This window comes from Heterodontus francisci, chromosome 26, assembly GCF_036365525.1.
Source record: "Heterodontus francisci isolate sHetFra1 chromosome 26, sHetFra1.hap1, whole genome shotgun sequence".
Classification (NCBI taxonomy): Eukaryota; Metazoa; Chordata; class Chondrichthyes; order Heterodontiformes; family Heterodontidae; genus Heterodontus; species Heterodontus francisci.
The window spans coordinates 27,767,130-27,792,432 of NC_090396.1; the positions used below are offsets into that span (position 1 = coordinate 27,767,130).

The 25,303-nt window shown below is 40.1% G+C and overlaps 1 protein-coding gene across 1 annotated transcript; it reads left to right on the plus strand.

Annotated features, from left to right (window-relative positions):
* The first annotated feature begins 527 nt into the window (after positions 1-527).
* On the plus strand, positions 528-25,303 carry LOC137384541 (myosin-4-like). Its single transcript, XM_068058683.1, has 39 exons — positions 528-728; positions 837-980; positions 1,988-2,144; positions 2,287-2,314; positions 2,454-2,574; positions 2,686-2,778; positions 3,047-3,110; positions 3,219-3,317; positions 4,067-4,170; positions 4,440-4,578; positions 6,208-6,326; positions 7,474-7,623; positions 7,731-7,901; positions 7,996-8,296; positions 8,401-8,471; positions 8,663-8,750; positions 8,932-9,049; positions 9,160-9,283; positions 9,601-9,737; positions 9,874-10,129; positions 10,222-10,464; positions 10,570-10,746; positions 10,842-10,987; positions 11,357-11,447; positions 11,555-11,944; positions 12,055-12,181; positions 12,273-12,391; positions 12,697-12,893; positions 12,983-13,166; positions 13,892-14,057; positions 14,286-14,410; positions 19,877-20,185; positions 20,462-20,665; positions 21,061-21,186; positions 21,316-21,486; positions 21,966-22,070; positions 22,176-22,271; positions 24,982-25,116; positions 25,270-25,303. Exons 1-39 carry the CDS (start codon positions 528-530, stop codon positions 25,285-25,287), a joined length of 5,814 nt encoding a protein of 1,937 aa, XP_067914784.1. The 3' UTR covers positions 25,288-25,303.

The window sequence follows — 25,303 nt, forward strand, 5'->3', positions numbered from 1 at the left end:
TCACAATCACAAAAAGCTAACCGGGGAGTAAATTGAGTAAGAAAGTTATGTATTCCTATGTGGGTAAAATACATTTTAGCTAGTTTAAACATTGGAAATGATGCAAGTTTAACTAATATAAGCAATGCATTAGTCGGTCAGATTGAGCAAAGATATTTTACAGAGCTGATAGATTTGGCGTACTTAAGCGACCCTGAAAACATCAAACTGATTTTCTATTGGACAGTAGCTATCGGGCGGAGAAACTCCATGATAAAATGCTAAACGCGAAATTAAGGCTTTGCTTTCGCACAAGGATTACTCAGCACGGAAAAGGGTGCTAATCCGAGACCGTTTTGGTTTGTGTGACAATTCAAACAGGAGAGTACACATTTTACTGAATTATAGGAAGGGACGAATACAACGTACTTATACCAGGATATTTTAATTTCGGTAGGACAGATTAGTGCCTGTTGAGTTTTTTTTGTGTGCATCGGATTTGTAGAGTTTACAAACATGCACCTCCGTTTCAACAGTAAACCGAAGCCATGGGGGATGCGGAAATGGCAGTGTTTGGAGTGGCGGCGGCGTTTCTACGTAAGCCTGATAAGGAAAGACTGGAAGCTCAGAATCGACCATTCGATGCTAAAACTGCCTGCTATGTCCCTGACCCTAAAGAATTGTACATTAAAGGGACAGTCAAGAGCAAGGAGGGTGGCAAAGCCACAGTGGAGACATTGGATAAGAGGGTCAGTTGAAAAACTCAAAATAAGTAAATCATCCTGAAAAGCCTGACTTGTCTTCACGAAAACTACATTTCTTTAAATAACACGGTAGGTCTGTTGATTATTTTTCAGACAGTAACTGTCAAAGAGGACGATGTCTTCCCAATGAACCCGCCAAAATTCGATAAAATCGAGGACATGGCCATGTTGACCCACCTGAATGAAGCATCTGTGCTGTATAACCTCAAAGAGCGTTACGCAGCCTGGATGATCTATGTGAGTACAATAGCTTCAGACCAGAAAATTACTCAGAGCGGAAGAAAGCCTTTTTTTTGTATGAGCAATCCAACTAGTGCCTCTCCTTGCTCTTTCCCCTGAGTCCTCCAATTGTTTCCATTTCAAGTACACAATTCAATTTTAAAAGTTAGTACTGATGTGAATCCACCCCCCTTTCAGACAGTGCAGTACAGATCCCAACAACTCCCTGTGCATAAACACAAATCCTCATCAACCCTCTGGTTCTTCTGCCAATGGCATTACATCTTCTGGTTATCCAACCTCCTGCCAGTGGAAGACAATTTCTCTTCTATCAAAGCCTTTGTAATTTTGAACCTTTCTATTGAATCTATTCTTAATATTCTCTGCTCCAAGGAGGGCAATCCCACTTTATCCGGAGTCTCCACATAACTAAAGTCCCGCATCCTCGGTACCATTCCCCTAAATCTCCCCAGCAAGGTCTCCAAGGTCTTGACATCGTCCGTAAAGTGTGGTGCCCAGAATTTGATACAATACTCCAGCTGATGCTAACCAGTGAATTATAAAAGTTTAGCATAACTTCCTTGGTTTTGTACTTTATGCCTCTATTTAAAAAGCTAAGGAGTACATACGCTTTTTAATAGCCTTATTAACTTGCGCTAATATAAAATAAAAACAAGAAATGCTGGAACCACTCAGCAGGTCTGGCAGCATCTGTGGAAAGAGAAGCAGAGTTAACGTTTCGGGTCAGTGACCCTTCGTCGGAACTCACCCGAAACGTTAACTCTGCTTCTCTTTCCACAGATGCTGCCAGACCTGCTGAGTGGTTCCAGCATTTCTTGTTTTTATTTCAGATTTCCAGCATCCGCAGTATTTTGCTTTTATTAACTTGCCCTGTCACTTGCACACGTTTGTCTATGTGAACCCCCAGGTCTCCCTGTTCCTGCACCCTTTTCAATTCCAAATGAAAATGATAATTGAATAAATTAACGGCTTTTAGTTATAAGACACATGTTCTCTGACTTTAGACCTACTCTGGGTTGTTCTGTGTCACCGTGAACCCCTACAAGTGGTTGCCAGTGTACAACCCCGAGGTAGTGACTGGTTACAGAGGCAAAAAGCGACAAGAAGCTCCTCCCCACATCTTCTCCATCTCTGACAACGCCTATCAGTTCATGTTAACTGGTAAGTAAGTAGGGTTTTTTTACCCTTCAGCGCGGAATTATTTTTATTCTCATTGAAACCAGAACTACGGTATACGTTTATGCAACATTCTCTGTGTTACCTGAAATCTGATCCGTTGATTTTCCGTTCATCTTATTTACAGATCGTGAAAACCAGTCTATCTTGATCACGTAAGTGTTGCTGTTAATATATTCCCGCAGAGATTGGTAGTTAACTAATGGAATTGGAACGAATTCCAGTCTTTTTTTAAATCACTTTATTAGTGCGGTAGTTGTTGATTTCTTCATTTTCCACTCTCGCTCCTTCCAGCGGAGAATCCGGTGCCGGAAAGACTGTGAACACGAAACGTGTCATCCAGTACTTTGCATCAGTTGCAGCTGCTGGGGACGCAGCCAAGAAGAAGGAGGCTCAACAATCTGGGAAGGTGAAGGTTAAACAAAACTGATACTGTAAAATGTGACAATTTCTTGTTGTTTAGCTGTAATTCATTTCTTCACTTGGTAAATGCTCCAACTTCTGGTAATCAAAATTATTCTTGCAGGGGTCCCTGGAGGATCAAATCATCCAAGCTAACCCATTGTTGGAAGCCTTTGGTAATGCCAAGACAGTGAGAAATGACAATTCATCTCGCTTCGTGAGTGTTTTGAACATTTGCTGCAGTTGCATATTTTACAGCCCATAGTGTGCGCAAAACTGTTTAACAATCCAGTGTAACAATCAGGATTAAAAAAGAAAATGCGGAAAATACTCAGCATCTAGCATTTTCTGTTTTTATTTCAAATTTCCAGCATCCGCATTATTTTACTCTTGTAATAATCAGCATATTTCAATAACACCATATTGTGCGCGAATTGTGAAATCATGTTTCCAATCTTTGATTTGAATAACCTTTACATTTTAAGGGTAAATTCATCAGAATTCACTTCGGCACCACTGGGAAACTGGCTTCTGCAGATATTGAAACCTGTAAGTGCCGATGAACTTGATTTGCAAATATCAACCCTAAATCAATTTGTTGACGTGTAGACTGGTTCTTCAGTAAATCTACAAATGTATGTGCACATGTCTCTCTAGATTTACTAGAAAAATCCAGAGTAACATTCCAGCTGAAAGCTGAAAGGAGTTATCACATTTTCTACCAGATGATGACCAACCACAAACCAGAAATTGTTGGTAAGGACAAACGTTTTGGAATGTTAGTTTAGTTTAGTCTAGAGATACAGCACTGAAACAGGCCCTTCAGCCCACTGAGTCTGTGCCGACCGATCAAGCACCCATTTATACTAATCCTACACTAATTCCATATTCCTACCACATCCCCACCTGTCCCTATATTCCCCTACCACCTACCTATACTAGGGGCAATTTATAATGGCCAATTTACCTACCAACCTGCAAGTCTTTGGCATGTGGGAGGAAACCGGAGTACCCGGAGGAAACCCACGCAGACACAGGGAGAACTTGCAAACTCCACACAGGCAGTACCCAGAATTGAACCCGGGTCCCTGGAGCTGTGAGGCTGCGGTGCTAACCACTGCGCCACTGTGCCGCCCGATGCTTTCTTGATGGTTTTCCCTGCTAACATGGGAACGACCAGTTCTAACACGTTAGTGTTTGCAATACACCCTGAATCTGAGCCTATAAATAGATCAATTTAAATAAAATCACAGTATAAAATGATGTTATTTTCATATTTTCCTTTCAACTTTATCCGATTTACATTTTATATATGTATCTCCCGTCTGTAATGCTTTCAGTGGTATATTTGTATAGCGAATATCAGACCAATGTTGAATTAAAACTGAATTTGACACATGGGCTGAATGGAAGAGGGGAAACCTAACTGTAAAATTCGATGATCGGGAACTTTCATTTGGTTCATCACAAGTCTTCAGACAAAACATTTATTTTGCTTTCTGCAGAGGCTTGTCTCATTACCACCAACCCCTATGATTATCCATTCATCAGCCAGGGTGAGATTAGTGTCAGCAGTATTGACGATACAGAAGAATTGGTGGCGACTGATGTGAGTAGCTTTATTAGTATTTTCTCATACGGCAAGTACACATTTAGGCAGCCAGCACCCATAATTCATTTTGCTATAAAGGATAATTAAAAAGGGTGATACCAGCAGTGTTTATCTGCACTATCAGTAAGACAGTTAAAGTTTAGAATTTTTTGCGGCATAAAGATGTTTTAAATTAAATTTCAAAAGTTCCAACAATGAAGTAGATGACACAGTTTCAGCATATGAATCTTTTTGTTGGATTCTAAATCTCTTGTTTGAATTTAAAGACCGCTATTGATATCCTGGGCTTCATCACTGAAGAGAAATGGGGCATCTACAAATTCACTGGTGCAGTCATGCACTTTAGTAACATGAAATTCAAACAGAAACCGCGTGAGGAGCAGGCTGAGCCCGATGGCACAGAAGGTAACAGTTTCATACTTCTCACTTCACTGCACTATTTACTAACATATATATATATTCAAAATAATATCGCAATTAATCAAATGCATAGCTTATTACACTTTACAGTCCAAACTATATCAAAGTTGTATTGTAATATTTTGGAACTATATCATTTGTGGAAGTATTGTTAAATCTGGATCGCACTGCCTGCATCTCCTGTATTAGTCTAGTGTCTGTTGGTTTGTGGTGTAGTATTTGGGCCCTTAGACCAATTAGATTTCAGAAATAGAGACCACTATCCCTATAACCAGTTACCTCATGCTGAGCACTGCTGGCCAGCAAATAAGCAGTTTCTGCAAGCTGAAGGCTTTGAGACTTCTGTTTGGTATTTGTACCCTGCAATGTCATACCATCATTTCGATATGCATACATTAGAGAGTGTGATAATGTTAAATAAAAGCTGACTACCATGGCTTGGGTTTCCTCCCAACACTTTTGACAGTTGGCCACACTATTCACCTAATTGGTTTCTGTATACAAAGTTTGGCATTAATAAATTGCCAGGTTCCATTGGAAAATATGAATGATTCATGACAGCTGATACGTTGGCTGATAGCTGACAAATGACAGAAGTAATTCTTTGAGATACACCGAGCTGAAAACAATTTTTAAATCACATTTACCCTGCGTAACAAGAAACATAACAACTTGCATTTATGTAGCACCTTTAATGTAATAAAACATAGTAAAAGGCCTTTCACTGGAACATTATCAAAAACATTGACCTTGAGTCATATTAAGAGATATTTTATTTATTTAGAGATACAGCACTGAAACAGGCCCTTCGGCCCACTGAGTTTGTGCCAACCAACAACCACCCATTTATACTAACCCTCCAGTAATCCCATATTGCCCATCACCTCCCTACACTAGGGGCAATTTACGACAGCCAATTTACCTATCACCTGCAAGTCTTTTGGATGTGGGAGGAAACCGCAGCACCCGGCAAAAACCCACGCAGACACAGGGAGAACTTGCAAACTCCGCACAGGCAGTACCCAGAATCGAACCCAGGTCCCTGGAGCTATGAGGCTGCAGTGCTAACCACTGCGCCACTATGCCACCCATATCAGGTCAGATGACCAAAAGCTTGGTCAATGAGGCAAGTTTTAAAGAGCCTCTTAAAGAAGGAAAGTGAGGTAGAGAGGCGAAAGGTTTGTGGAGGGCATTCCAGAGTTTAGGGTCTTGGCAGCTGAAGGCATGGCTGCCAATGGTGGAGTGATTAAAATCAGGGATGCTCAAGAGGCCAGAATTGGAGGAGCGCAGATATCTTGGATGGTTGCAACAACTATGGCTGCATTTCAAAAGTAGCCCTTTGGTTGTGACAATATTATTTATATTCAGTTCCTATCCTTATTTTACCCTGTCCGTCTAAAGTCTCATAAAAATATGTGACACAATAACAGATACTATTTGATGCAGGAACAAAACTTTGCTTTTGCCCTGCTCACATGTGTACCCCATTATTGTCCTGAATATTGTATTGAACATGTGCAGATATTGATCCACAGGTTAATATATATTATATATATTATATATATATTATATTATATATATAAATATATTGAATTCCCCTTCATATTTTCTTAGATGCCGACAAAGTTGCTTACCTGACTGGCCTCAACTCTGCAGATTTGCTAAAGGCTTTATGCTTTCCAAGAGTGAAGGTTGGCAATGAATTTGTGACCAAAGGTCAGACTGTTCAGCAGGTACAGTTTCCAAGAATTTTAGTAAATACTATGGGTTGGATTTACCAGCACCCCCAATGTCGGGGGTTGTGGCGGGAGGGGGGCCTGGAAAATACCCCCAGGAGAGGCCTGACATGGGCTTCAATGCCAGGAGTCATGGCGGCACCACCCCCCCCCCCCCCCCCCACCCCCCACCACCCCCCACACCTCCGCCACTTGGCAACGGGACCTTCATTAAAATTATTGAATTAATACTAACCTCGTCACGATAGTTGCCGAAACTCCCGCGCCTTCAGATCTCCGTTCGGAGATCCGAGGTGGGACAGTCGTTGGGAGAGTGGAGCAGGTAAGTTTTCAGGGCAGGGGTGGGGGGAGCGGGGCAAACCATTGCGATTGGTGGAGGGGATGGTGGGAAGGGGTTGAAGGTTAAAGTGAAGGAAGTTCGAGGGGGAAATGTCGGGATCGTGAGTTTACTTTTCTTGGCGGAAGAGGGCAATTAATAAAGTTTGTTGTCATTGGGGGAGTGGGAGAGGGAATTGAAACTTTTAATAAACGTCTCCTTTTGATTTTTCAGGTCAGGTAGTAACTTTAAATATTTAAATTTAAATGAAGGGCTGGAAGCCCTTTAAAAATGGCACCGGCGCCTGTGCAGTGGCATCAGACGCCATTGCCAGGGATGGAATGCCTGCCATGTCATGGCATCGGAGGCAGTCGGTCTGGTCCAGACATGTAAATGAGCTACTATGCTAAATATCGTAGCAGCTCCGTGGGGCAAACCCCGCATGTACGCCCCGCCACTTTTGAAGCTCGCTGCCAAGATCGGAGGTGAGCTGGAAAATTTCCGGCCTATGTGTGGAAACATTTAAAATATTTAAAATAAAAGCAGAAAATGCTGGAAATATTCAGTGGATCATGTCGCATCTGTGGAGAGAAACAGAGTTAACACTTCAGGTCGATGACCTTTCAGAAGTTCTGCCGAAAGTCTTGACCCGAATTTTTAATTCTCATTCTCTCCCGACAGATGTTACCTGACTCGCTGAGTATTTCCAGCATTTTCTGCTTTTATTTCAGATTTCCAGCATTTGCAGTATTTTGCATTTGTGTTAGTGTTTAAAATATCTAATTTAGGCTGTTGCTTTAGGCTAAAGCGTATATTGTGTTCTTTCAGGTCTACAACTCAGTTGGTGCCCTTGCCAAATCAATTTTTGAGAAAATGTTCTTGTGGATGGTTGTCCGTATCAATCAGCAATTGGACACAAAACAAGCCAGACAGTTTTTCATTGGTGTGCTGGATATTGCTGGGTTTGAAATTTTTGATGTAAGAATCAGAAACATAAGTATCAACAAAATAAATTATTTAAAATTAACAGCACTAACAGGCAATTCAACAATTAAATAATACTTTAAATTGCTCTACATGTTCAGTTCAACAGCTTGGAACAGTTATGTATCAACTTCACTAATGAGAAACTGCAGCAGTTCTTCAACCACCACATGTTTGTTCTGGAACAAGAAGAGTACAAGAAGGAAGGAATTGAATGGGAATTCATTGACTTTGGTATGGATCTGGCTGCTTGCATTGAACTCATTGAAAAGGTAGGTGAAACAATGTACTTTGTTAATGTGTATCGCTTTATCAATTTCAAGAATCAAAACTAGCTTGATATTAATATATGTGTGGTAACCTCAGCCCATGGGTATCTTCTCAATCCTGGAAGAGGAGTGCATGTTCCCCAAGGCGTCAGACACTACTTTCAAGAATAAACTGTATGATCAGCATCTTGGCAAGTCAAATAACTTCCAGAAACCCAAGCCTGCCAAAGGAAAGGCTGAAGCTCACTTTTCACTGGTCCATTATGCTGGCACTGTGGACTACAACATTTCTGGCTGGCTGGATAAGAACAAGGACCCCCTGAATGAAACTGTAATTGGACTATTCCAGAAATCATCAGTAAAACTTCTGGCTCATCTCTATGCTGCATCCGCTGAAGGTAAAATTCTATTACACTTAAATGTTAATATTCCTTTTTGTTAACATTGTATTCTTCTCTTTCCTAAACAGTTTAGAACAAACAAATTTGTTGCTTTTTTGTAGCTGAAACCACTGGCAAGAAAGGTGGCAAAAAGAAGGGCTCTTCCTTCCAGACAGTATCTGCTCTGTTTAGGGTATGAATTTCTCTTACATGTAGATTTTATCAATCTGTAGTGAACTAAGTTTTAATAAATTTGAGTGAGCTAGCAAATAATTTATTCAAGTGTGACAAATATGAATAACAAGTAGGACAGACTTGTATTATTGTTACAAATACCATGGGACCAAACTGCTGATCAATATTACTTTCTTGTTCACTTCACAGGAAAACTTAGGCAAGTTAATGACTAATCTGAAAACCACACATCCACATTTTGTACGTTGTATAATCCCCAATGAGACAAAGACACCAGGCAAGTGTGATTCCCTATCTATACACTACATTTTGAGAAATAACATTTTGTTTTCATATAGACAAAATAAATCATGTGCAAAATTAGTAATGGTTGCAAATATCTGTTTTTAAATGGACAGAAGGCCATGAAAAAGATCAACAATTTTATTGTGTTTTAACCTTTAAGTTCTATCCATCAGGTGCTATGGATAATTTCCTTGTAATACACCAGCTGAGGTGTAATGGTGTGCTGGAAGGTATCAGAATCTGCAGAAAGGGATTCCCAAGCAGGATCGTCTATGGTGACTTCAAGCAAAGGTAATTAATCTCACTCTCGAGACGTCAGTTTTCTGTCATATGAAAATATTGAGTATATGTGGTAGAAATAGTGGGGAAAAGCTAATGCACTTAAATCTTTAATACTACAGATACAGAATTCTTAATGCAAGTGCCATTCCTGAAGGTCAGTTCATTGATAGCAAGAAGGCTTCTGAGAAATTATTGGGATCCATTGATGTAGATCACACACAGTACAAATTTGGACACACTAAGGTAACTATATTTAAAATCTAAGTTTCTCACTGTGAAATAATAGGCTGATTAAACTATAAATTCAGCTTTGAGTTTAAGTTGAGAAGCACCAAAGTTGCCTTGTTGCTCCCGTGTTATTATGGATGTATGAAGCTATTCCAGATCCACTACAAACTGCTCCATTAGGATGAGAACAAATCAATTGCAAAAATGCAAATGCCACACAAATTTCCTCGTATCAATTCAACACTGAAAAAACAAATTGAAATATATTTTTAAAATGTATTACATTTTGTGTGTTGAACATAAAAGGTGAACACTTATTTAATTTATTTAAGGTGTTCTTCAAGGCTGGTCTCTTGGGTACACTTGAAGAGATGAGAGATGAGAAGTTGGCACAACTCATTACCCGCACCCAGGCTATGTGCCGTGGATTCCTAATGAGGGTTGAATTTAAGAGAATGATGGAACGGAGGTAAGTATCATCACTTTGAACATCCAAAAATAAATCTGCCAGTAAAAATATTTTATAAATAATATACTATTTAACTCTTACACAAAAGCTATAAGAGGATTGGTATGAACTGTGTTCCCCTATCTGTATCCTTTAGGGAAGCACTGTACACTCTACAGTACAACATCCGTTCCTTCACAAATGTCAAACACTGGCCATGGATGCAATTGTATTTCAAGATCAAGCCTCTCCTGAAGAGTGCTGAAACTGAAAAGGAAATGGCGAATATGAAGGATGAGTTTGAGAAAACTAAGGAGGCACTTGCCAAATCTGAAGCACGAAGGAAGGAATTAGAAGAGAAAATGGTGGCTCTTGTACAGGAAAAGAATGATTTGCAATTGCAAGTCCAAGCGGTATCTATGTTTGCAGTCTTAATATAGTAAATTCTATATACAAGTTGTGAAAACCATAACCTGGTATAATTCACTGTATAATTTTTCTGCAGGAAAGTGAAACTCTGGCAGATGCAGAAGAAAGATGTGAGGGACTGATTAAAAACAAAATTCAATTGGAGGCTAAAGTGAAGGAAGCTAATGAAAGATTGGAAGATGAAGAGGAGATAAATGCTGAACTCACAGCTAAGAAGAGAAAACTGGAGGATGAGTGTTCAGAATTGAAGAAAGATATTGATGACTTGGAGCTCACTTTAGCCAAAGTTGAAAAAGAAAAACATGCCACTGAGAACAAGGTATGAATCGGTGTTTTTAAAAAATGTGTAATAGATATACAACTCATGGAAGGATGTTCATACTTCATGAAATTCTTCTATATGTTTTATTTTTGATGAAACTAGGTTAAAAACCTCACTGAAGAGATGGCCAGCCTCGATGAAAACATCGCTAAAATAACAAAGGAAAAGAAAGCCCTCCAAGAGGCCCATCAGCAGACTTTGGATGACCTTCAGGCTGAGGAAGACAAAGTCAACACTCTAACCAAAACAAAGACTAAGCTGGAACAACAAGTTGATGACGTAAGTATTTTTAAACACAACTAGGTCAAATGGGTTTGAGGATGCACTCATTTTTTGAACCAAATTCTGATCAAAATATTTTTTTCATTAAAAAGCTCGAGGGTTCTCTGGAGCAAGAGAAGAAGCTTCGCATGGATCTTGAACGCGCTAAGAGGAAGCTTGAAGGTGACTTGAAGCTATCGCAAGAAACCGTAATGGATTTGGAGAACGATAAGCAGCAACTGGATGAGAAACTAAAAAAGTCAGTATTTATCTTATTCTTTGTTCATATTCCTTTGCTTGAATTCTTAACCAATCTGTCCTGTTGATTAATATGTTGTTATCAGAGACATTGACACTTCAGTCAGAGGATTTTCATTAACTTGAGCATATGATCTTATGAAACATCAGTGATTGTACCAATCTATCTAGGCTGATGTCACTGTTTAAACAAGAGGGCTCTTCATAGAGAGTAATATGACATTAACTCAGGAATTAAGGTTGCATTTTAAATATTCTCTAGCCTCTGCGTGTCAGTGAAAATAAACTGTTTTCTTGTATGAGTTCATTAAAATTACAGGAATTTGTTAATTGCATAGTTCAACTTAATTTTTCCCTCTTTTTATTAAAGGAAGGAATTTGAAATCAGTCAGCTTCAAAGCAAGGTTGAAGATGAGCAGGCTTTGGCTTCCCAACTACAGAAAAAGATTAAAGAATTACAGGTGATCCGTATGTCCAGTGAAATTATCAATGCTTCCTTTCTAAAGGTTACATGCATGAACAGATGTTACTTGTTCTGGGATTATAATCAACGCATATTTATTTTAAGGCTCGCATTGAAGAGCTTGAAGAAGAAATTGAAGCTGAACGCACTTCCCGTGCTAAGACTGAGAAACAGAGAGCTGATCTTGCTCGGGAACTTGAAGAAATCAGTGAACGACTGGAAGAAGCCGGAGGTGCAACTGCAGCACAGATTGAAATGAACAAAAAACGTGAAGCAGAATTTCAGAAAATGCGCCGCGATCTAGAGGAATCCACCCTACAGCATGAAGCCACGGCTGCTGCTCTTCGTAAGAAGCAGGCTGATAGTGTAGCAGAACTTGGAGAACAAATTGACAACCTGCAACGTGTGAAACAGAAGCTTGAGAAGGAAAAGAGTGAGCTGAAAATGGAAATTGATGACCTTGCTAGTAATATGGAATCTGTATCGAAAAGCAAGGTGCGGTTCTGAATGTTGCTAAACCCTACTCCTTCATATAATTATCTGCAATTAATAATTGTTGTCTGTTTGGTTTCTCATCTTTTGAGAATTGTGTACTTTGGTTTTAGGCAAACCTTGAGAAGGTGGCCAGGTCTCTTGAGGACCAGGTTAGTGAACTAAAGACCAAACATGATGAGCATCAACGTTTGATCAACGATTTATCAACTCATAAAGCACGTCTTGGAACAGAAAATGGTATTTATCAGTTCCATAGCTTTTTTTTGGTGTCTAGAAACTACTGCGTTATTTTATAATTTTTCTGCTTGGAACCTCTTCTGATTTGCAGGTGAACTGAATCGCCAGTTGGAGGAGAAAGAAGCCTTGGTATCTCAACTAACAAGAGGCAAACAAGGATATACTCAACAGATAGAGGAGCTCAAGAGGCATCTGGAGGAAGAAACAAAGGTACCAGAATAATTTATGTAAATCATTCATATTAATTTTAGAAGAAAATTTTACAATATGGTAAAATATTTTCCAAGTGTTTTGAGAATTCATTTTTTGCAGCAATTAAATTCTTCAATTTGTAACATTATACATATTACATTTTGTGACATTGTCATCTAGTAATTGACCTAAGGTGCTATCTTTGGAAGTGGCGATATTTCTAATCATTGCGATCATAAGCAAAGTATCAAGGTTCAGTAACACGCTAATGATCACAGGCATATTAACTACGATATCACCTTCCAACTTGGCAATTATTTCAGGCTAAAGGTGCCTTGGCACATGCTCTGCAATCCGCCCGCCATGACTGTGATATGCTCCGTGAGCAATATGAAGAGGAACAAGAAGCAAAGGCCGAACTCCAGCGCGGCATGTCCAAGGCCAACAGTGAAGTCGCTCAGTGGAGAACAAAATACGAAACTGATGCAATCCAGCGCACAGAGGAACTGGAGGAGGCCAAGTATGTTATATTGAAATGAGAATTTGGTTTCATACAACACGTTCTTTGAGACAATTTTCTTCCAACATCTTTGGATTTGTACTTTTCAGGAAAAAACTTGCTCAGCGTCTGCAGGATGCAGAGGAGCACATTGAGGCTGTTAACTCCAAGTGTGCTTCATTGGAAAAGACAAAACAAAGATTGCAAAATGAAGTGGAAGATCTCATGATAGATGTGGAGAGGGCAAATTCAGCAGCAGCTGCTCTTGACAAGAAACAGAGGAACTTTGACAAGGTAAGAGTATGTTGTGGCATTGTTTCCCTTTCTTTGACATTTTAAAGACAGTTATAATAGCAATTTCACATTGATATTAAGTAATTCCAGCAGTGGATGGACACAAAAATGGTAGTATAACTCAGTGTTAGGATGAGACCTGATTCTTGAATGGACTAAAACCAAGTGTATGAGGGCCCTCTATGAACCTATCTAATAACATTTAAGTTTCACAATTGGTGGGGTTTGATCATCCCGCCCCAAAAAGCTGTGGATTCTGGTGAATCAAAATTTTCAAGCCTGAAATTGATAGATATTTGTTGGATAAAGTTATAAGGTATATGGCGAAAAAAGGAGTAAATTGAAGTTGCACCGTAGGTCAGCCATGATCTAATAAAATGGTGGCAAAAGCTCAAGGGGCTGAAAAGCTTACTTCTCTTCCAATGTTTGAAAGCAAGTTTAAAATACACTCAAACCGTGCGTTGTATCTCCTGGGTACTTTAAAATTTAGTACTGCTGCTCTTCCCTCACAAAATATAGTCATTGAGAAGCAGACCTTTGTGCATCTAATTCAATTTGCACGCATGAAGTTGTGTTCTGACCAGCAGAATATGAGTTACAGCCCAAAGTGTAGGTCCAGTGTTGCAGTTTGAATTCCATACTCTCCAGCTATCATTTCACAATGGTATGGAAGTATAACTGCATCCTCATATTTCATGTGTAACTTTTACATTTGTACACTAAAGATCCTGGCAGACTGGAAACAGAAATTTGAAGAAAGCCAGGCTGAACTGGAAGCAGCTCAGAAGGAATCCCGCAGTTTGAGTACTGAGGTCTTCAAGATGAAGAATGCATATGAAGAATCTCTGGATCACCTTGAAACTCTTAAACGAGAGAACAAGAATCTGCAGCGTAAGTCTTAAACCTTTCTTATCATTTAAATATTTTTAAATGTTGATATTATTAAATTGATGTGTATACCTTGGTGTTAAAACCCATCATAAAATTCCGTTCTTGCCACAGTGCTTTGTACTCTCCAGGAACCAGTTTCACATCAGTAAAATAATCTTTATATTGCTTTTGCAATCTTAGTTTTATCACCACAAAATAGGTATAATTTGTATTTTTTTCATAAAACAGAGGAGATCTCTGATCTGACTGAGCATCTGGCTGAAAGCAGTAAGGCCCTCCATGAGTTAGAAAAGGCAAAGAAGACAGCTGAGCAGGAAAAAAGTGAAATTCAGTCGGCTTTGGAAGAGGCAGAGGTAAAACTGATAATTATCTTAGCAGTACACATTATAAATTGAAATTTAGAACAATAATATTTGTGAAATGGAGTTACAACACTTGTCTCATGCGTTGAAGAGCATTACAATATGGTTGAAAGACCTAAAAGTCATCAGTTCAAAGGGAACACGCTAAATGGTCTTAATGGTGTCCATTGAGAGTAACTTATCGATGATCTTTCCAAAGCGTAGTTTTCTTTACATTCTTCTTTTGGGCCTCCTTATCTCGAGAGACAATGGATACGTGCCTGGAGGTGGTCAGTGGTTTGTGAAGCAGCGCCTGGAGTGGCTATAAAGGCCAATTCTGGAGTGACAGGCTCTTCCACAGGTGCTGCAGAGAAATTTGTTTGTTGGGGCTGTTGCACAGTTGGCTCTCCCCTTGCGCCTCTGTCTTTTTTCCTGCCAACTACTAAGTCTCTTCGACTCGCCACAATTTAGCCCTGTCTTTATGGCTGCCCGCCAGCTCTGGCGAATGCTGGCAACTGACTCCCACGACTTGTGATCAATGTCACACGATTTCATGTCGCGTTTGCAGACGTCTTTATAACGGAGACATGGACGGCCGGTGGGTCTGATACCAGTGGCGAGCTCGCTGTACAATGTGTCTTTGGGGATCCTGCCATCTTCCATGCGGCTCACATGGCCAAGCCATCTCAAGCGCCGCTGACTCAGTAGTGTGTATAAGCTGGGGGTGTTGGCCGCTTCAAGGACTTCTGTGTTGGAGATATAGTCCTGCCACCTGATGCCAAGTATTCTCCGAAGGCAGCGAAGATGGAATGAATTGAGACGTCGCTCTTGGCTGGCATACGTTGTCCAGGCCTCGCTGCCGTAGAGCAAGGTACTGAGGACACAGGCCTGATACACTCGGACTTTTGTGTTCCGTGTCAGTGCGCCATTTTCCCACACTCTCTTGGCCAGTCTGGACATAGCAGTGGAAGCCTTACCCATGCGCTTGTTGATTTCTGCATCTAGAGACAGGTTACTGGTGATAGTTGAGCCTAGGTAGGTGAACTCTTGAACCACTTCCAGAGCGTGGTCGCCAATATTGATGGATGGAGCATTTCTGACATCCTGCCCCATGATGTTCGTTTTCTTGAGGCTGATGGTTAGGCCAAATTCATTGCAGGCAGACGCAAACCTGTCGATGAGACTCTGCAGGCATTCTTCAGTGTGAGATGTTAAAGCAGCATCGTCAGCAAAGAGGAGTTCTCTGATGAGGACTTTCCGTACTTTGGACTTCGCTCTTAGACGGGCAAGGTTGAACAACCTGCCCCCTGATCTTGTGTGGAGGAAAATTCCTTCTTCAGAGGATTTGAACGCATGTGAAAGCAGCAGGGAGAAGAAAATCCCAAAAAGTGTGGGTGCGAGAACACAGCCCTGTTTCACACCACTCAGGATAGGAAAGGGCTCTGATGAGGAGCCACCATGTTGAATTGTGCCTTTCATATTGTCATGGAATGAGGTGATGATACTTAGTAGCTTTGGTGGACATCCGATCTTTTCTAGTAGTCTGAAGAGACCACGTCTGCTGACGAGGTCAAAGGCTTTGGTGAGATCAATGAAAGCAATGTAGAGGGGCATCTGTTGTTCACGGCATTTCTCCTGTATCTGACGAAGGGAGAACAGCATGTCAATAGTCGATCTCTCTGCATGAAAGCCACACTGTGCCTCAGGGTAGACGCGCTCGGCCAGCTTCTGGAATAGCTTCTTTACATTGGAATAACAGATAAACCATTCGATTTATATATTGTAATTTATGACTGATAAGTATAACTTTGAGGCAGAGAATTGGATTACAAGTTTTGCACTACAAAATGGTAAGATTTTAAAACTCAAAAGTTACAACTCTTATTTTTGCATATTGACATTAGGAGGCTAACATTAGACTTCATAGAACAGTTATAGAATGGTTATAACACAGAAGGAGGGCCATTCGGCAACTTCATGTTACTGCTGGCTCGCTGCAAGAGCAACACATCTAGTCCCACTCCCCAACCCTTTCCCTGTAACCTTTCAACATTTTTCTCTTCAGATAATTAGCCAATTCCCTTTTGAAAGCCACAATTGAATCTGCCTCCAGTACACGCTCAGGCTGTGCATTTCAGATCCTAACCACTCGCTGGGAAAAAAAGTTTTTCCTCATGTCATATCTGGTTCTTTAGCTATTCACCTTAATTTGGTGTCTTCTGGTTCGTGACCCTTCCACCAATGGGAACAGTTTCTCCCTATCCATTCTGTCCAGACCCCTCAGAATTTTGAACCTCTATCAAATCTCCTCTCAACCTTCACTTCTCTAAGGAGAACAGCCCCAGCTCTCCAATCTATCCAATGACTGAAGTCCCTCATCCCTGGAAGCATTCTCATAAATCTTTTCTGCACCCTCTCTAATGCCTTCACATTCTTCCTAAAGTGTGGTGCCCAGAATTGGACACAATACTCCAGTTGAAGCCAAACCAGTGTTTTACAAATGTTCACCATAACTTCCTTGCTTTTGTACTCTATGCCTTTATTTATACAGCCTAGTATCTCATATGTCTTATTCACCACTTTCTCAACCTGCTAACTTCAACGACTTATACACATACACTCCCAGGTCTCTCTGCTCCGGCATCCCCTTTAGAATTGTATCCTTTATTTTATATTGCTTCTGCTCATTCTTCCTACCATAATGTATCACGTCACACTTCTCTGCATTAAATTTCATCTGCCAAGTGTCCACCCATTCCGCTAGCCTGCCTATGCCCTTTTAAAGTTTATCACTTTCCTCACAGTTCACACTTCCAAGTTTTGCATCATCTGAAAATTTTAAATTGTGCCCTGCATACCAAAATTTAGGTCATTAATATAGATCAAGAGAAGCAGAGGTCCTAGTACAGATCACTAGGGAACCCGACTGCATACCTTCTTTTAGTTCAAAAAACAACCATTCACCACTACTCGCTGTTTTCTGTCACTCAGCCAACTTTGAAACCATGATGCCACTGTCCCTTTTATTCCATGGGGCTGCCTTTGTTGACAAGCCCATTATGTGGCATCAAATGCTTTTTGGAAGTCCATGTACACCACATCAACTGCATTGTCCCCATTAAAGCTCTCTGTTATCTCATCAAAAAAATCAAGTTTCTTGAAGACAATTTACTTTCAACAAATCCATGTTGGCTTTCCATAATTAATCCATATTTGTTCAAGTGACTGTTAAATTTTTCCTAAATTATCATTTCTAAAAGCTTTCCCACCACTGAAGTTTAACTGACTGGTCTATAGTTGCTGGGCTTATACTTACACTATTTATGAACAAGGATGTATATTTGAAATTCTCTAGTAGTCTGGAACCACCCTTGCATCTAAGGAGGATTGGAAGATTATTGCAAGTGCATTCACAATTTTGACCCTTACTTCCCTAAGTATCCTGGGATGTATCTCATCCGGTCCTGGTGACTAAGTACAGCCAGCTTTTCTAATATCTCCTCTTTAACAATTTTTAGCCCATCTTGCATCTCAATTACTTCCTCTTGCAGTATGACTTTGGCAGCATCTTCTTCCTTGGTAAAGACAGATGCAAAGTACTCATTTAGTACCTCAGCCATGCCCTCTGCCTCCAATCGGTCCCACCCCTCCTATTACTACCCTTTTACTATTTATATGCCTATAGAAGACTTTTGGATTCCCTTTTATGCTAGCTGCCTGTCTCTTCTCTTAATCTCTTTGCTTCTTATTACATTATTCATTTCACCTCTGAATGTTCTCTATTCAGCCTGGTTCTCACTTGTATTATCAGCCTGACATCAATCATACACACCCTCTTCCTGCTTCATTTTACTCTCCATCGCTTGCGTCATCCAGGGGGCCCTGGCTTCGTTTGTCCTATCTTTCCCTCTCGTGGGAATGTGCCTTGATTGTAGCTGAACTATCTTCCGCTTTAAAGGCAGCCGATTGTTGAATTACAGTTTTGCCTGCCAATCTTTGATTCCAATTTACCTGGGCCAGTTCCATTCTCACCGCATTGAAACTGGCCCTCCCATATTTAATTATTTTTACTTTGGATTGCTCTTTGTCCTTTTCCATAGCTAACCTAAACCTTATGATGCTATGATCGCTTTCCCCTAAATGTTCCCTTACTGTCACTTGATTTATTTGACCCGCCTCATTCCCCAGAACCAGATCCAGCAATTTCTCCTTCCTCATTGGACTGGAAATGTACTGATGTGAAAATCATCCTGAACACATTCTAGAAACTCTTGCCCCTCTCTGCCTTTTACACTATTGTTATCCCAGTCTATATAAGGATAATTATAGTCCACCATTGTAATTACTCTATAATTCTTGCACCTCTCTGTAATTTCCTTGCAAATTTCTTCCTCTATATGCTTCCTACTAGCTGGTGGCCTATTAGAATACCCCCAGCAATGTGATGGTGCATCTATTATTTCTTAGCTCTAACCAAATAAATTCTGTCATTGGCCCCTCTAGGACATCCTCTCTCTCCAGCACTGTAATGTTTTCCTTAATCAATACAGCTTCCCCTCCTCCTCACCTTCCTTCCCAATCTATTCTGAACACTTTGTATCCCGGAATATTTAGTATCCAGTCCTGCACTTTTGTTTGATGACACTCCCGTGAAACATAATCAAAAGTTTTAAATGCACTATAAAAATGCAAGTTGTTGTTATTGTTTAGCTTACATACTGATAGGTTCCTGCCTCCAAAACTTTGTGAATAATTCTTCCCCACAGAAATTCTCCCTTCTCATGAAAACCTGAATCTTACCTTCTCACTGTCGTTTACTTGTGGCAAAGCAAACAATGGGTGGAAAACCTCTCCAAGGTGGGAGTGTGGAAGAAAATTCCAATGGCCATTTTCCAACATGGACTGGTTTAGCCTAATGGTCTGTTTTCATGCAGAAACTTCTATGTATTTCTACATATACAGACATAGGGATTATGCGAGTGCTTCTCAACTTCTTTTTCTCTGTCCAGTGTCTGTCCATTTTTGGATGGTATTCAAGAGGATAATCGTGTGATGATTATATGCTGAATATAGGAATTTTTGGAGTTGTTCCTTAGGTAGTTGATAATCAATTAATGTCTGCATAAAAAACGTGGTAGAAATGTGGAATGCTCTTCCTCAAATAGCAATTGATGCTTAACAATTGTTAATTTTAAATCTGAGATTGATAGATATTTGTGAACCAAAGATTTTAATCGATATGGGGCAAAAGCGGGTATATGAAGTTAGGTCACAGATCAGTCAGGATTTCATTGAATGGCAGAACAGGCTCGAGGAGCTAAATGGCCTACTCCTGTTCTTAAGTGCATATTATCCAATAATGCAATAGGTTAGAAAGACAGCTGAATTTGATGCACATGAGTATCATAGAGAATGCAAGCAGCTTTTATGATTATAATCAGTGAAATGTTGAAAAATATGTTTGATGTCCTTTTGCAGGCTTCTCTGGAACATGAAGAGAGCAAAATCCTTCGTATTCAGCTAGAAATGAACCAAATAAAATCAGAAATTGACAGGAAAATTGCAGAGAAAGATGAGGAGATTGATCAGCTGAAGAGGAACCACCTGAGAGTTGTAGATACAATGCAAAGTTCCTTGGATGCAGAAATCAGGAGCAGAAATGATGCTTTAAGAATCAAGAAGAAAATGGAAGGCGATCTAAATGAAATGGAGATTCAGCTGGGACATGCAAACCGTCAGGCTTCAGAAGCTCAGAAACATCTGAGAAACCTGCAGGGTCAATTAAAGGTTTGTTCAATAGTGCATTTGCCTTTGATTTTTAGTTAATTTTAATTTACCTATAAATATTGTGCAGCCATCTGTGAATTAAGTAAATATAATGGCATTATTCTATGACCTAAGAATAGAAAAGTACAGGAATCATAATTTGTCAGCAGTTTTGAAATATTCAAACTACTTAAGATTTTACTAAAAAGAAACTTATTCTAATTTCTGTTAATATATGAATATTACAAATTACTATGATATCTACTTGCTTACAAAACATTTCTACGTTCTAAATAGGATACCCAGTTACAGCTGGATGATGCTTGCAGAGGCCAGGAAGACTTGAAGGAGCAATTGGCCATGGTTGAGCGCAGAAGCGGCCTGCAGCAGGCTGAGATTGAAGAAATGAGAGCAGCACTGGAACAGACAGACAGAGCTCGCAAAATCGCTGAACAAGAGCTGATTGATGTCACTGAGAGGGTACAGCTGCTGCACACTCAGGTTTGTCTACACACTAACGTCAGTTTGAACCTGGGAAGGGTGTGGTTGAGGCCTAAAATGGCCAAGGTACCTGGCAGGGCCAGGAACAAGGTGGCTCTTCTGAACCTAATGCCAGGATCTCATTAACATTTTTATATCCATTTCCCAGCCAGAACCCGACCAAGTGGGCAGCCTGGCAGGCTAGCAGGTGAGAACACCAACAATAGGAGGCTGCAGCTGATGCCACCCTTTCACTGTCTAATTCCCAACCTCTGGAAAACCCATGCAGCCACTGTAAATTTTAAATCAGGCTCCCATTTGCCTGTCACGAGCATTAATATTGAGATAGCAGTCTTTTCTTTTTGCAGTTTACACATCCTAAAAAACAAGTTCCTCCAATTTAACTTTTCCTGCAGAACACAAGTCTCATCAACACCAAGAAGAAGCTGGATGCTGATCTGAATCATCTTCAAACTGAAATGGAAGAAACAATTCAGGAGTCAAGGAATGCTGAAGATAAAGCAAAGAAGGCTATCACAGATGTAAGAAGTTGTCTTAACTATTTATTCATATTTTTACAAATACTAATTATCTCACTTCAATTACTTTGTTGGTATTATTTCAAGTGTGTGCTTGAATAATGATTTGCCCAATTACCTCACGGATATAAGGCTGCCATGATGGCTGAAGAACTGAAGAAGGAACAGGATACCAGTGCTCATCTTGAACGAATGAAGAAGAACCTGGAGCAGACTGTAAAGGACTTGCAGCATCGCCTGGATGAGGCTGAGCAGCTGGCAATGAAAGGAGGAAAGAAACAGCTCCAGAAACTGGAAGCCAGGGTAAGCAACAGAATTGCATTATTATATGTTGCATACTAAAGCTTGTGGATATGTTGAGGCTTTAACATAAAAATACGAATCACAGTGGCGCAGTGGTTAGCACCGCAGCCTCATAGCTCCAGGGACCCGGGCTCAATTCTGGGTACTGCCTGTGCGGAGTTTGCAAGTTCTCCCTGTGACCGCGTGGGTTTTCGCCGGGTGCTCCAGTTTCCTCCCACCGCCAAAGACTTGCAGGTGATAGGTAAATTGGCCATTGTAAATTGCCCCTAGTGTAGGTGGGGAATATGGGATTACTGTAGGGTTAGTATAAATGGGTGATTCCTGGTTGGCATAGACTCGGTGGGCCGAAGGGCCTGTTTCAGTGCTGTATCTCTAAATAAAAAAAATTAAATAAATAAATATAAATAATAAAATAATTTAAAAGCAATATGAAATTGTATGGATGTAAAATAATTAATTGCATTTGGTGACTGGTTTAGGTGCGTGAGCTGGAAAATGAACTGGAAGTTGAGCAGAAACGAAGTGCTGATGCCATCAAAGGTGTTCGCAAATATGAAAGAAGGGTCAAGGAACTGACTTATCAGGTATTTATAAATTCATTATTTGGCGTGGCACACCAATGTGGGAACTAGTAGTATTTTTTTTACAAAATATCAATATAAATGTTGCTTCTTTTGCATTATTTACAGTCTGAGGAAGACAGAAAAAATGTTCTGAGACTGCAGGACTTAGTTGACAAGCTGCAAATGAAGGTTAAGGCCTACAAGAGGCAATGCGAGGAGTCTGTAAGTAACTGAGCACTGTAGTTGCATCTATTCTTTTAAAAAATTTAAAGAAAATTATCTTCTAAAGCTAAAATTTAGATTTTAAGTATTTGAAATTTTTCAAAGAACATCAAATGCTCATGCAACCTATACTAAAAGAAAGTCAGGAACACCAAAAGTTTGTTTACTCGGAAAGCATAGAAAATCATTTAGTTTATCAGGCCATCTCCTTTTACTGATTAATGTATCCTATCCTATATTTTCAACAAGAACATATTCAGCTTTGTAAACTTCTATTCATAACTTCAGCTCTAAACCCAGAACTAAGGTACAGAATCATTGTTGTCATTATTAACTGAACTATCAAATGCATCAATAATCAATGCATTTGGGCGGCACAGTGGCGCAGTGGTTAGCACCGCAGCCTCACAGCTCCAGCGACCCGGGTTCAATTCTGGTTACTGCCTGTGTGGAGTTTGCAAGTTCTCCCTGTGTCTGCGTGGGTTTCCTCCGGGTGCTCCGGTTTCCTCCCACATGCCAAAGACTTGCAGGTTGATAGGTTAATTGGCCATTATAAATTGCCCCTAGTATAGGTAGGTGGTAGGGAAATATAGGGACAGGTGGGGATGTGGTAGGAATGTGGGATTAGTGTAGGATTAGTATAAATGGGTGGTTGATGGTCGGCACAGACTCGGTGGGCCGAAGGGCCTGTTTCAGTGCTGTATCTCTAAAAAAACTTTTAAAAAAACTTTCTGGAAATAAGATTATAAATTCTGCACACAAGATTATAAATATGGGTTCACCATCTATAAAAGATTACAATAACATTGTTATATTCAAGTGCTTTGAGACACATTTCAGGATTTTATTAGTTCTTTTTTTAGCAATATTAGTCTGAGCAGAAGATTTCAGTGAATTAATAATCTTGTTGAAATTTTTCACCTGTGCCATTCCATATTGCAACTAATTTGACTTAATCTTTGTGATTGCTTTTAATCTCTCTTATGCTTATCATCTGATTACAAAGCTTATTATCATTATGAATATCACAACCAGAATAAGCCCTTGGACATGGCATTCAGAACTGGAATCATGTGTAACAAAGCTCTTGCTTTTATTTTAATCTTCAACTCTCTACTGCTCAGGAAACTTTCAACCTACCTCGTGAATTTGTTATTTTATTTTGGAATTGGCTGTTTCAAAAGATTTACTCATGGTTCCTGAAATCCACTGGGTAATCTTCATCCTCTACATTTTAAAGAATTCTCAAAACTAGTGGGGTCTAACCGATTCGGCTAAATTTTACTATCCCTCCGATGCGGAAAATATTTCCGGGAGAGGCCCGCCATGACCCCCGATGCGGCAAGGCCTCAGTGCAGCCTCCAGGGCCTTCATTTTAATAATAAAATTAATTTAAACACATGCAAATTAACTTACCTTGTCCCAGCGGCCGTCCCACGCCTATATTCTGGCTGCCGGCTGGAACTCCCGTGCTTTCGAATTCCGACGCATGATACAGGAAGTGGGAGGAGTGAAATTATCAGGGCGGTGGTGGGGAGGGAAGTGGGGAAAACATTTTGTATTGGCTGAGGAGATGGTGGGAAGAAGTTGAAGGGCAAAGGTAATGAGGTTGGGGGGCAAGTTCAACTTGGGAATAAAGTTTATTTTGGTTTGATAGGCCCAAAGACAAACACTGGGGGGGGAGGGGAAAGCCCTCCAACTTTTATTTAATTGTTTAAGGACTATGTTAAATACTGTTCCTTTAAAAATTCGAATTTCTTCTAAGGATTTGAAGCCCTTTAAAAATGGCGCTGCTACACACGCCATTGCCTGGAATGGAGCGGCCACCCCATCTACGTCATGGGAGGCAGCCATTCTGACCCCTCCATTTAAATGAGCCCACATGCGAAATATCGCGGGGCTCAGTGGCGCACAAGTCATGCATGCGCCGCGCCTCCTTTCAAGCTCACCATTATAGAATTCAGTCCATTGTTTTGTGGGGTAGCACTATGCAATATCCTCAAACATTTTCCCCATAGAGTTAATTTCCAGATTCATGTCTCACTCTTTTGAATATAAGAATTGCATTTTCTATAATCCAGACTCCAAATGCAGTTTTTATGAAACCTGTGAAAATATTTATGAAGTCTCACCTAATCTTATTTCATTAAGGAATAGATTTTGCATAACATCCATCTGTGGACATTTTGACACAGAAATCAGACCACATTGCACCTCTTGGAGAGGTGTAAATCAAACCTTGCATATGCTAATAAGAAGCCTTAAGAAGCAATCAGGGTTCAAGTAGCTCAGAAAGTAAAATGCTCTCCTTCAGCCACGTGTAAACTAAAGTCCCAAATATAAAGGATAATATTTAAACACATTGCAACAAGCAATGCCCTATCAGTGAGCAGAAACGTCAATCCAGTCTAGGCTAGATTCAAATTCATGTCCCAGGCACAAAAGAACAATGTGTTAAACCAGTCCACAATACAATCTTCTCTCACAAAGAATAAAACGCTGTGTAGCTTGTGAATAGTTGAATTATAAACCTCAAACTGTGTGGATCACAGTATTACAACTGACAGTCACCCCTCCAAACACATAATGGCTTTTGTTAAAAACTTTGTGAGCAAGTCTTACTTTTACTATCCTAGTGACAGTTTACATTCTCCTATGGTCAGTGTGCTGGCCTGCAATCTGATAATTTCTTCCACTGCATTCCCTTTAGGAGGAGCAGGCCAATGTTCACCTGTCCAAGTTCAGAAAGGTGCAGCATGAACTGGAGGAAGCCGAGGAACGTGCTGACATTGCAGAGTCTCAAGTTAACAAACTTAGAACTAAAAGCCGTGACATAAGTATCAAGGTACAGTCGATGCAAATGATTTTAAAATTGAATATTGGCAATAACGAAAAGTATTGGTAAAGATTTCTGTTGTTCATTAGAATATAAATAATATTTTAAAAGCAATGTTTTCATTATATTGACTTAACCATTTGCATTTTCTTTTTCTATTAGGCCTCTGCGGAAGAGTAGATGACAATCTGAAATG